The 13,651-nt window shown below is 42.1% G+C and overlaps 1 protein-coding gene across 2 annotated transcripts in view; it reads left to right on the top strand.

The window, feature by feature from the left end:
- elp2 (elongator acetyltransferase complex subunit 2) overlaps positions 1-13,651 on the top strand; it is a 98,284-nt gene that overhangs the window by 58,375 nt on the left and 26,258 nt on the right. For both annotated transcript variants that reach the window (XM_048611020.1, XM_048611015.1), the window contains exon 12: positions 4,690-4,882. In XM_048611020.1, coding sequence (XP_048466977.1) covers positions 4,690-4,882 — 193 coding nt within the window. The remainder of the gene's footprint in view (positions 1-4,689; positions 4,883-13,651) is intronic.

Here is a 13,651-nt window from a genome sequence, read left to right as displayed (position 1 = left end):
AGAAGCTGAAAACACCCTTTTCCTTTGACTGCACCAAGGAACCTCTAACTGCGACCTTCCCCTTCCTGTCATTTACCTCTTCTTGGGTCGTGATGCTTTACTCGGGGTCGAGAGGTGGGGGTTGGTCATACTGACAGCAGTCTTTGATTAGCACTGCCACAAGGTAGACAAGTGCTGTTGGCATCCAGTTAGCTTGCATCTCTTGGAGTTGGACCTATCAATAAAGAGCCCTTGATCCTTGGGATGGCTTGACAGTTAAAAAGAGTGGGCCTTCCCAAAATAAAGCAATGCAGCAACTTACCAGCTGTCCTGGCATTGGGTGAGACCCCAGTTTCTCTTTTAAATACTGCCCCTTATATGTAATGTTAACTCTATTTCTGAATGACAGAAGTTGCTGTATAAATGTAACTTACTTTCTTATCCATTGCTCTTTTTTAAGAATTTTGCTGTTGCTTTTTTTTCTAGCCGTTCGAGAATTTAGCCATTTGACCTGGTGTCCAGTATTTGAAAATCGATTTTATTTGCCAGTAAAGTTTGCTTCCAGAAGCACGGTTATGATATAGCTAGATAACTCTAAAACAGAAGTTGCTGGAACAGCTCAGCAGGTCTGGCAGCATCTGTGAAGAAAAAATCAGTTAATGTTTCGGGTCCGGTGACCCTTCCTCAGAACCCCATCCTCAGTGACTGCCTCTGGCTCAGACTCACCTATGTGGATTCCAACTGAGGTTTCATCGCTTATGTTTTGAATCCTCCCAGGATCACAGGTATCTCCGTGATGTTCAACGTTCCACGGACAGCTGCTGTCACCACATCCTGAGATCCACGCTCAGTGCCATGCGACATCACGTGCACACTCGACCTTTCCCACAGCGTCGCATCCCATTGGCTCAAGGTTGCACCACTCCCACAGTTCATCGATTTCGCTTCCAATTTCCGCCCTGTCCTCACGTTCATCTGGTCTATCTCTGACTCCTTCCCTTCCTTGACATTTCTGTTTCCATTTCTGGGGATAGACTGGCCAATATTATCCACTATAAATCCGCTGACTCCTACAGTTGCCTGGACTATACATCCTCAAACCCTGCTTCCTGTGCGACTCCATCCCATTCTCTCAGTTCCTCTGCCTCTGTTGTATATGTTCAGATGAAGCCTACTTCGACAAGGGAGCCTCCGAAATGTCCACCTTCTTCCTCAACCGAGGATTCTCTAGCACCATAGTTGACAGGGTCCTCAACCAGGTTCGACCCATCTCCCGCACTTCCGCCCTCAACCCTTCTCCTCCCACCTGCAACAGGGATAGGGTTCCCCTTGTCCTTACCTACCATCCCACCAACATCCACATCCAGAAGATCATCCAATGCCATTTCCGCGACCTCAAGCAAGATGCCACCACCAGACACATATTCCCCTTCCTTCCCCTCCCTTGTCTGCCTTCTGCAGGGACTGGTCCCTCTGGTACACCCTGGTCCACTCTTCTTTCACTCCCAACAACTCCCCACAGCCCTACCCCTGTAACGGGCGAAGGTGCAACACTTGTCCATTTACCTCCTTCCTCCCCAGTATCCAAGGGCCCAAACATACCTTCCAGGTGAAGCCACACTTCACCTGCACTTCCCAGAATCTAATCTACTGCATTCGCTGCTCACAATATGGTCTCCTCTACACTGGGGAAACAAAAAGTAGACTGGGTGACCGCTTTGCATAACATCTACGTTCTGCTCACAAAAAAGACCCTGAACTCCCTGTTGCCTGCCACTTCAACGCAGCACCCTGTTCCTTGGCCAGTTCTGAGGAAGGGTCACCGGACCTGAAACATTAACTCTGATTTGTTCTTCACAGATGCTACCAGACCTGCTGAGCTTTTCCAGCAACTTCTTTTTTTGTTCCTGATTTACAGCATCCGCAAGTCTTTCGGTTTCTGTTTGTCCAATGTTGATCACAACCAGGGAAGACAGAACTTTATGAACAAGTTCCTGAAATTTTTGCTTGATATTTTAAAATCTTGATTCACGGCAAAGTGTGCTACACCTTGTTATCTCAGTGTTGATATTGGCAGGTTTGTAAAGAGCAGTAATACAGTAAGGAAATATTTTAAATTGCTTGTAAATTTTGATTGAAAAGAATTCAAAAGCCTTAAGCGGTAAACCACTCACTTCTGAATAAAGACGTCATGTCACGCCTCAATAAGCATGTACTCCAGGCTGACATTCTCGTGTAGTATTGAGGGGCTCTGCACTTTGGAGATGCTGTTTTTCAGATGACAAATTAAACTGAGGGATCTCTGTCTTCTGAGATTTTCAGAAAAGACCACATAGCATGACTAGAAGGAGAGCAGTGGAGTTTTTCCAATGTCTTGAACAAATATCTATTCCTTAAGCAAGATGAGCAAATTATCTGTCCTTCTTGTCACAAAGGTAGTGTAAATCCTGTTGCTACAAGAGCAGGTCAAGGGCTGATAATTCTGCGACGAGTAACTTGCCCCCTGATTCTCCAAAGCTTTTCACAAGTCAGGAGTGTGATGAAATTCTCTTCACTTCCAGTGTAGATACAGCTCAGGTGACACTTAGGAAACTCAAAGCCATCTAAGAGAAAGCAGCATACACAATTTACACCTCAATCACAACATGCGGTCACCCACCTTCAACATTTATTCCCTCCACCACTGATGTACTTGCCTGTTTTATAGCTTCAAATGCACTTCCAAAATGCATGATTCATTATAAAGATGGTAAAAAGCACTCCATAAATGCAAGTTGGTTTATTTCATTTATTTGCCTTTGATCTGAGCAGGATTGAGGCTGTGATAATGATATCCTCCCTTACTAATAATTAGTTTATTAACCTTACAAAAAGCTAACTATTTTTCCCTCTGGATATACATTTAAGGAAAGATTTTCTGTTCTTTAAATGAATGGGGCCATCCTGACTAACAAGCCTGGGATGAGACAATTGGTTTCTTTTCATATAAATGCAAAATACTACAGATGCTGGATATATATAAAACATACGTAGAAAATACTGGAGAAACCCAACAGAATTCATGTAGAGAGAAACAGAGTTAAGGTTTCAAGTCTGGTATGACTCTTCAGAACTGCAATTATACAAAACTCTTCAGACCCCACTGTGAGTAGGTCTGGGCACCAGACCTTAGGAAGGATATAATAGACTTGGAGGGAGTACAATGTAGGCTTACAATAATGATACCTGGACTTCCGGGGTTAAGTTATGAGGAGAGAATACACAGATTAGGCCTGTTTTCTCTAGAATTTACAAGGTTAAGGGTTGATCTAATTGAAGTCTTCAAATTAGTAACAGGAGAAAATGGGGTCGTTAAAGATAAACTATTTCTACTGGTTGGGGTTTCTGGAACTAGGGGGCATAGTCTGAGAATTAGGGCCAGCCTGTTCAGGAGACATGTTAGGAAGGACTTCTACAACGGTAGTAGTTGATTGGAACTCTTTTCCACAAAAGCAATGGTTGCTGGATCAGTTGTTAATTTTAAATCTGAGGTAATAAATTATTGTTACGCAACTGTATTAAAGAATATGGGCTCAAGGCAGCGATATGGAGTTACGCCACAAGTCAGCAATGATCTCGAATGATGGAACAGACTCGGGGACTGGATGGCACACTCCTGTTCCTCTGTTCACACTCCTAACTACGCCTCTGGGTGCTCTGGTTTCCTCCACAGCCCAAAGATGTGAAGGTTAGCTGGATTGGCCATGCTAAATTGCCCATAGTGTCCAGAGATGCGTAGATTAGGTGGATAAGCCAAGGGAAATGCAGGGTTACAGGGATAGGGTAGGGGGCGGGGGGGTGTGGGGGGTGCGCTTGTCTGGGTGGGATGCTGTTCAGAGGGTCAGTGTGGACTTGTTGAGCTGAATGGCCTGCTTCCGGACTGTAGGGATTCTATGATCTAGAAATCACCCTGATCTATCCTTTTTTGGTCCAAAATGGATATCCTCACATTTGCTTACATTGAACTCTATCTGCCACAGTTTTACTCATTTACTTTGTGTGTCAATATACCTTTGTAATTTTAAGAAATTCTTATCATTTAGTGTTGGATGGGTGCAGTTCCAAAACACTCAAGAAGATCAACACCATCCAGGACAACTTATCTGATTTGACAGGCTTGACCACCACTTTAAAAATTCACTTCTGTTCTGCTGGCCCTCAGTGGGTTGCAGTGTGTACCATCAGGGAGATGCACTGCGGCAACTCGCCAACATTACTTCGGCAGCACTTTCCAAATCCACAACCTCTACCACCGAAAAGGATAAAAACAGTAGATGTGTAGGAATAACTTCAATTACAGGTTTGCACCAAGTCACAGACCATTTTGACTTGGAACCGTATCGCTATTCCTTCATTGTCACTGGGTGAAAAGTCTGGAACTCTGTTTCTTAACAGATTTGTGAGTATCCCAACAGCCCGAGGACTGTATTGATTTAAGAAGGTGGCTCACCACCAGCATTCACAGGGGTAATTAAGGATTGTCAACAAATTCTGGCCTTGTCAGCAATGTTCACATCTTATTCATGTAAAAAGCAATAAAGCCTTTGAAGTAAAAAGCCTTTGAAGGATCCACAGATCTTGTTGAGAATTTTTGAATTTGACTAGAAAAAGCTCATAGGGCAGATTCTGTTGTCTTCCATGATTTTTCTGCATGATTTTTTTTTTTCACAGGCCTCCAGAGTGGAGCATGCAGCAATTATTTTGTGGAGTACCTCCAAATGGAAGCAGATTCTTGTCTTGCCATTCCACAGTCTGACCGTCACTCAGTTGGCATTTTCACCAGATGACAGATTCTTGTTAGCAGTTTCACGAGACAGAACCTGGTCTCTCTGGAAGCACCATGAAGTGGCTGAAGCTGATTCAGGTAACAATACAATAAGGACACTTAGTTTAAGGTTTACTACAGCTTCATTTAAAATCACTGAATATTGTATAAATTGATATCCAGACTCTACCAGAGTAATTTTTGAACAAATTATTTTACTTCCAGTAATTTGCTGTGTTAACTGGACATGTTAGCCTTCTTCATCCACGAAACATCAGTTTGGGATAAAGAATTCTGCACTTTTGCTGTTCGAGAGTTCACTGATGTAGCAGTTCACTGTTTTCCACATTCATTCTTTCTTTCTTTACCATATGACATATGATTTGTAAAGTTGCAGAACCTGTTCAGCGCAAACATTCCAAAAGCAAAACATTCTCTGAAGAAGGATCCGAAACGCTTATTCTACTTTCTATCCACAGATGATGCCAGATCTGTTGAGATTCTCCAGCAATTTCTGTTCCTGTTTCAGATTTTTAACATGTGCACTTCTTTGTTTTAATCAAAAATACTTTTAACTCAAAAATGCTTCGAACCAAAATTAAATTGAAATCAACTTAGTTCATCTGTGACTATATTCTGAGAGGTTCACAACATTCATTTTTTTTTTCTTGATATTTTCTGTGTTATTAAACTTTGATTTAGGAACTTGTGTTAACTTGGGGGGCTGAAAGGCCTTTACTTCTGTGCTGTACTCCTCTGTGACACAATGATTTCTGTTTCTACTTCATGAAGGATTATTAACTGTCCACAGAAGGTAACTGGCTATTTAAAACTAAAGTGAACAAGCATTATATTGGAGCAAAATTTGCATGAAATGTTGCCTTAGTGTTTGTAGTGTAAATCTAGTTTTGGCATTTCATGAATAATTACCATTGTAGCATGTTTAGACCCTAAAGTGAGATTTTCATAATCAAGAATTTTTTTTATACTCATTTGTGGCATGTCGGCGTCTCTGGCTGGCCCGCATTTATTGCCCGTTCCTTGTTGCCCTTGAGAAGGTGGTGGTGAGCTGCCTTCTTGAACAGCTGCAGTCCACTTGCTGTGAGTTGACCTACAATGCCAATAGGGAGGGAATTCCAGTACTTTCACCCAGCAACAATGAAGGAACGGGCAATATATTTCCACGTCAGGATGGTGAGTGTTTTGAAGGGGAACTTGAAGGTGGTGGTATTCCCAGATACGTTCCCATGTATCTGCTGCCCTTGTCCTTCACTATGGAAGTGGTCGTGGGTTTGGAAGGTGCAGTCTGAGGATCTTTGGTGAATTTCTGCAGTGCATCTTGTACATAGTACACACTGTTGCTACAGAGCGTCAGTAGTGGAGGGAGTGGATGCTTGTGGATGTAGTGCCAATCAAGCAGGCTGCTTTGTCCTGAATGGTGTCAAACTTTTTAAATATTGTTGGAGCTTCACTTATCCAGGCAAGTGGCGAGTATTCACTGATTCACACTCCTGACTTGTGCCTTGTAGATGGTGGATAGACTTTGAGGAGTCAGGAGGTGAGTTATTAGCTGCAGTATTCGGAGCCTCTGACCTGCTCTTGTAGCCACTGCATTTAAGTGGTGAGTCCAGTTGAGTTTCTGGTCAGTGATAACCCCCAGAATGTTGATCATGGGGGATTCAGTGATGGTAATACCACTGAATGTCAAGGAGCGGTGGTTAGATTGTCTATTATTGGTGGTGATCATTGCCTGGCATTTGTGTGGCATGAATGTTACTTGCCACTTGTCAGCCTGGATATTGTCCAAATCTTGTTGCACTTGAACATGGACTGCTTCAGTATCTGATGAGTTGAGAATGGTACTGAGCATTTATGCAAGCATCAGCGAATATCTCCACCTTACCTTATGATGGAGGAAAGATCATTGATGAAGCAACTGAAGATGGTTGGGCCGATGACACTATCCTGAGGAGCTCCTGCAGCGATATCTTGGAGATGAGTTGATTGACCTCCAACAATCATGACCATCTTTCGATGTGCCAGGTATAACTCCAAGCTCTGGAGATTTTTCCTCTAATACCCATCGATTCCAGTTTCCACCAAATGAAATGTATAATAGCATTATGGTTTTTGACATACTAAACTCTGTAATGGATGTTTTCTCTACCAGAATTAAATCTTTATTAAGTCATTCATGAAGTCCCAGCTGTCGCAATTGATCCAATTCTATACCTTCAGAAGGATACCTGGGCCTTTGAAGGTCACAGGGGAGACTTATTTGAATGGTGGTGAAGAGGGACTTTCAGAAGTGAAGACACTAAACGGAAGTCTTGCTACAACTGTATGTGGTGTTGGTGAGACCATGCCCGAGTATCCTGGGTGCAGTTTTAGTGTCTTCGTTTTAAAGTGGGGTACACTTTCATTGGAGGCAGTTCAGAGATGGTTTGTTGATTATTGGGGTGAAGAAGTTGTCTAATGATTAAAGTGTTAAGCAGTTTGTAACTGTTCATTGGAAGACTGAGCGGTGATCTGATTGAAATTATGAGGTTCTGAGTTGATTTGACGAGCTAGATGCTGTAAGAATGCTTCCCCTTAAAGGATTACTTGGGGACTCTCCCATTCAATACGGAGATGAGAAGGATTGTTAATCTTTGGAGTTGTCTACTCCAGAGAGCAGTGGAGCTGAGGTTATTAAATATGTTCAATACTAAGTTGAACAGATTTTTGATACAGATGGTAGTGAAGGGTTATCAGGTACACGTAAGAAAGTGGAGTTTAAAGCATGCTGCTATAAGTGACAAAACAGCTTTGAGGCCAAATGGCTTAATCCTGCTGCTGTTTCTTTGTGCTTAAGTGCTTTGCAATGTAGTTTGCTGTGGAATGGATTTTCCTTTGATATTTTGCTGAGTTATATTTTCTACTCCAGTCACTGTAGGCTGATTTGTTTAAAGATATCTGACTTGTTTGTTAAGTTTATTGATTGGTCTGCTGTAATTGTTCAGTGCTTGACAGTACTTGTTATTTGTATGGGAGCAATGTCACAGATTGACGATAAACACTTTCTTGCAAAATCATTTGTAAGTACTGTGTACTCTCAGTATTGTTTCTTTTGTCTTTATACAGTGACACTATCTGTTTTTATTCTCATGAGCTATCTTGCCTAGCAGTCAGTTTGTTGTCAGGTTTGATGACGCCACTATACAACTGGCTTGTCAGCCACCTGCCTTTCATTCATATCTGATAACTTTGCTGTCATTGGATAAGTTGCTTGGGTCTTTGGTTCACTCAGCTGCATTGTGGCTAGTGCTGTTATTAGACTTTTCGAATTACAGCAGTACAAGTAATAAGAGACATTACCAAATCTAAACTTTGAACTATTAACATACTAATAGTTGAGTGCATTCCTGTTTTCAACATATAGAACATAGAACATAGAACATTACAGCGCAGTACAGGCCCTTCGGCCCTCGATGTTGTGCCGACGACTGTGAAACCAATCTGAAGCCCATCTAACCTAAACTATTCCATTATCATCCATATGTTTATCCAATGACCATTTAAATGCCCTTAAAGTGGGCGAGTCTACTATTTTTGCAGGCAGGGCATTCCACGCCCTTACTACTCTCTGAGTAAAGAACCTACCTCTGACATCTGTCTTATATCTATCACCCCTCAATTTAAAGCTATGTCCCCTTGTGCTAGCCATCACCATCCGAGGAAAAAGGCTCCCACTGTCCACCCTATCTAATCCTCTGATCATCTTGTATGTCTCTATCAAGTCACCTCTTAACCTTCTTCTCTCTAACGAAAACAGCCTCAAGACCCTCAGCCTTTCCTCATAAGACCTTCCCTCCATACCAGGCAACATCCTGGTAAATCTCCTCTGCACCCTTTCCAATGCTTCCACATCCTTCCTATAAGGCGGTGACCAGAACTGTACGCAATACTCCAAATGCGGCCGCACCAGAGTTTTGTACAGCTGCAACATGACCTCATGGCTCCGAAACTCAATGTCTCTACCAATAAAACCTAACATACTGTACGCCTTCTTAACAACGCTATCAACCTGGGTGGCAACTTTCAGTGATCTATGCACATGGACACCGAGATCTTTCTGCGCATCCACACTACCAAGAATCTTACCATTAGCCCAGTACTCTGTATTCCTGTTACTCCTTCCAAAGTGAATCACCTCACACTTTTCTGCATTTAATAATACCATATAATTTCTAATGTCTAGGCTGTAACTGTCCAGTGCTTTCAATTTTAAATTTTAATATGTCAACTTAAATATTCAACTAGTGTTCAATGTAGCATGAAGGAAAGAAAATTATACTGGACCTGTGTCATCAGCAAGTCAGCTAAGATGAAGAGTATTGAAAAATTATTTACTGTTTGATTGTATCACCAGAAAATTGTTGTCATGCTGTGGAAAGCCTTGTGAAGCACCAGAAGAACTGTACTTAGAATGAACAATTTCTGTTCTAATTCTTGGCACCTTGGAGAAAGAAAATTCATAGATGATTAAGTGACTTATGCTGAAAATCAAAGAAAAATTAGTCCTACTTTGATTCCTTAAGCTATAAGCACAGACATAGTAATTATTAAGTGAATGGGAAAGGATAACATTAGATAAATTGAACTAAATGTCTTAATTTAAAGTGATAATGGCATTTTAATTTAAAAATATGACCATTTGTATAATATTTATTAACTTGGGTGAATTTTACTAATGTTGGTTTTAACAGAAGAGTGAATTGACATGGATAAGCGCCTGAGAAGGAAAAGACATTTAGGGAACAGGCTGGTTAGTGGGATCTGCATATTTGCTTTGGCAAGTAGGCATATGAACATAATGGGCTGAATGGGCATCATTGATGTTGTAATTGTTTGATGATTCTATATAAATCAACATTTATTTATAAGAAAAGTTTAAATTTATGTAGAAGACTAATGTAATAGCATGAATCAGTTTAAAGGACTACAGTTTAAAGAATCACCCAAATTCTCACAGTTCTAATTATTGCAAATATAGAGGGCAGGATTTTTCCACAGGCTTTGGAATTGCAACATTGGTAGAAGTTGTATTGCTAAGCCCATAGTTGCCATGAACTAGAATGGAAGAGCTATTTTCCTGGAGTCAGTGTCCTAAATGGCTGCTTCTAAGCTCTTGAGTTAAGAAGGGTCGGTTGGCTGTCAATGCTACTAGCTAAGTCATAGGACTGGTGGTCATTTAGCCTCAGCATTTCAACTGAGAGCATAAGGCAGCACAGCAAAATGGACATAATATCAAAAGCATAGAAATAATTAAACTTTTTAGAGAGGCCAAATTGATGATCCCAACAAATCAAAGAGCTAATCTCTGCATCCCGAAGGAAAATCCGGAAAACTGGCAAATGTCACAAACTAGTCCGACTTATCTTGTATACTTCAAAATGGACATCTAGTATGACTAGTATTACTGGCAGTTGACTGTTCTTTTTCCCTCTGCAGTTGGTAACATTTAGGTTGTGTGTGCAACCTTTGCTTCCAGCTGCCTCCTTTTTGGGAATGGTATCTCTGGCTCTGATGGCTCCTCCGAATGCCACAGGGAAGCCGCCTCCATTAAACTATGCTTTAACCAGAAAAGTGCTTTAGAGGCCTCCAAATGACCCCTAATCGTGACCTTAAATATTTAGATTGGTTGCCTGTCATATTACAGCAGGCAGCTGTTCGACTTTCTTGCTCTCCACAGTACCTATGCTGAGAAATGATCCTGATGCAGCACTTCACTATTTTATTACCTGACCGCTCTCCTCACAGCAGAGCTGAGAAATTATCCCCAGAGATGTATTGATTTTACTCAGTTGTGCATTGTTTCTAGTTCCTGTTTTAAAAGTGCTGGTTGGTGGCAGTCTTGTATTAAGTTCTTCTGCTATTTCATATTAATTCTGAATTTTAAATGATATTCTTATGTACATTCTTGTGCTCTGACATTGTGACACTTGCTGTCCGTTACTGGAAAGCTTCTCTTGATGCAGAATGTAAATGGCTAAAAAGCTGAACAAATTGCTTATGCATCCCTGTGACAAGTAAAACTGAGATGTTAATGAATTACACAAAAAAACCTCATTGTTCATGAGGATTTGGAGTCTCCATTCTAAGTTGGTGTGTTTGAGTACTGCTGCTCATTCCAAAATTTTCATTTATTATCATCCCAAAAAATTTCAAATCAAATTCTGTACTAGCAAGGTGGAGTGATCCAATCAAACATGGTGAGTCACTATTGTCTGATTTGATGCCTTTAAATCAAAAGGAAAGCTGTTTGATTAAACAATTATAAGATTAAATCAAAATTACCAAAATACTACAGACTCTATACTTCATGTACTATTCCTTTTTTCTGGGAATAAATGTGTAAGCAGATATCTGAAGGCTGAGAAATACCTTTTAAACATATTGTGTGAAGAAGGATGATCTGGAATTATGGCTGGATATAAACAGTGAAGACAGTGCACAACAGTGTGTAGACTGGGAGGAACCTAGCTGAATTTAAAGGATTTAAAGCGTTTAAATGATTCCTAGACACCCTCAGACCAGCAAAACTGAATAAAACCCTAGTTTAGCTGGGAATTAGTGTAGGATTTCTGGCATCTGCTGTAAGAGGGTCTGGGTGCAAGCTTCAAAATTGTTTCAGTATCTTGGGGTTGATTGGTTCTCAGTTGTCTGTTGCAGTCTTTGCGGGGGATCTTCTTTATTACGTTGGTCCTGTCCATAGTGGGTAACGCATCTTTGGTTCGGGTAGCAGTTGGCATAGGGTTGATGTGGGTTTGTGTGCTAGTCTGATGCCTAGTGGTTGTAGGAGTCTTGTGGTCAGTTCAGATGTGTTCTTGATATAAGGTAGTGTGATGAGTGTACTGGGCCGTGCAACATCTTCCTGGTGTCGTTCATGTAATAGGCATCTTCTGACCCAGTTTTTCGGGTATCCGTTGTCCTTGAATACTTGGAAGAGGTACTCTTCCTCTTTTTGGCGTAGTTCTGTGTTGCTGTTGAAATTCAGGACTTGGCCTGCGTGTGTGGCTTTCCTGTGTACCTTTGTTAGGAATTCCCTGTTGGTCCTGCGTTCCACCATGACGTCCAGAAATGGGAGCTGTTTGTTCTTTTCCTCTTCCTTGGTGAATCTGATCCCGGTGAGAGTGTTGATTATTAGTTTGTGTAACTCCTCTAGTTTGGTCTGTTCAATAATTACGGAGGTGTCGTCCATGTAGCGTATCCATAGTTTCGGTTGGATTAGCAGAAGGGCCATGTTTTCGAGTCTCTGCATCACTGCTTCAGCTGTTAGGCCGGACATAGGTGATCCCATGGGTTTTGCATTGATCTGTACATATATTTGGCCGTTAAAGGTAAAGTGGGTAGTGAGGTATAGGTCCAGTAGCTTCAGCATGTTGTCTGTGGAGATGGTGCCACTCGAGTCTTGATCTTATTTCAGTAGTGTTGCCAGTGTTTCTGTTGCTAGTGGTATGTCTATCGATGTGAGTAGGGCAGTAATGTCAACTGATACCATGGCCTCATCATCGTCTGTTCTTATGTCCTTGATGGAATTGAGGAACTCTTGGGCTGAGTAGATTGAGCGGGGTGACTTGCTGACGGGGTGCTTTAGTCTTCATTGTAACTCTTTGGCTAATGTATGTGATGGCATGCCTGGCGGGGAGACTATGGGTCTGAGGGGTACTTGTGGTTGATTGGCTACCCGAGCTGGTTTGTTGTTTTTCTGCAGACGTTTCATTACCCTGCTGGGTAACATCATCAGTGCAGCCTCCGATGAAGCGCTGTTGTGTTTTCCCACCTGTTATTTAAACTCTGGAGTCAGTTGAGCTGGACTGCCTCACTTCTGGTTTTCCTTTGCAGTGGAGCGTTTATGGGGTCGAGCTCTATGTGTTTGTTGATGGCTTTCTTCGTGGATTACCAGGCTTCTAGGAATTCCAGTGCTTGTCTCTGCTTTGCTTGTCCCAGGATCTTGGTGTTGTCCCAGTCGAATTGGTGGTTCTCCTTATCCATGTGGATAGAGATGATTGAGTATTGGTCGGGTCTTTTTGTAGCCAATTGTTGTTTGTGTACCTTTGTTCTTAATTTCCTTTCTGTTTGTCTGATGTAGTGTTTGTCACAGTCTCTGTAGGGAATCATGTATATGATATTGGTCCTGTCCGTAGTGGGTCTTTGGTTCAGGTGAGCAGTTGTCGTAGGGTTGACGTGGGTTTGTGTGCTACTCTGATGCCCAGTGGTCATAGTGCTAGTAGTGTCTGTGCTGTGCAGAGATAGTCTTGTTTGTTTAGTATTACAGTCAGGCGCCCTTTGTCTGAATCATAGAATCCCTACAGTGGGGAAACAGGCCCTTTAGCCTAACAAGTCCACACCAACACTCAGAGCATCCCACCCAGACCCATCCTCCTAATCCACATCCCTGAACACTATGGGCAATTTAGCATGGCCAATCCACCTAACCTGCACATCTTTGGATTGTGGGAGGAAACCGGAGCACCCGAGGAAACGCACACGGACACGAGGAGAATTTGCAAACTCCACACAGACAGTTGCCCGAGGATGGAATTGAACCTGGGTCCCTGGCGCTGTGAGGTAGCAGTGCTAACCATTGAGCCACCGTGCTGCCCCCACTGAGCCACTGTGCCACCCCCACTGAGCCACTGTGCTGGTAGTATTATGATGTTTCTGTCCTATTTCAGTCCTTCTAGGGCTTTCCTTTCTGATGTGTTAATAGTGTTAGGTTTGCTCCTTCTGGTCAATGTTGGGATCACTGTCTGTCTTATGGCTTAGATAACAAGGTGTAGAGCTGGATGAACACAGCAGGCCAAGCAGCATCCGAGGAGCAGG

Source organism: Rhincodon typus, chromosome 2 (assembly GCF_021869965.1).
Source record: "Rhincodon typus isolate 14 chromosome 2, sRhiTyp1.1, whole genome shotgun sequence".
Lineage (NCBI taxonomy): Eukaryota > Metazoa > Chordata > Chondrichthyes > Orectolobiformes > Rhincodontidae > Rhincodon > Rhincodon typus.
Note: the sequence above shows the minus strand (reverse complement) of the source record. Positions and strands in the feature narration are given on the sequence as shown.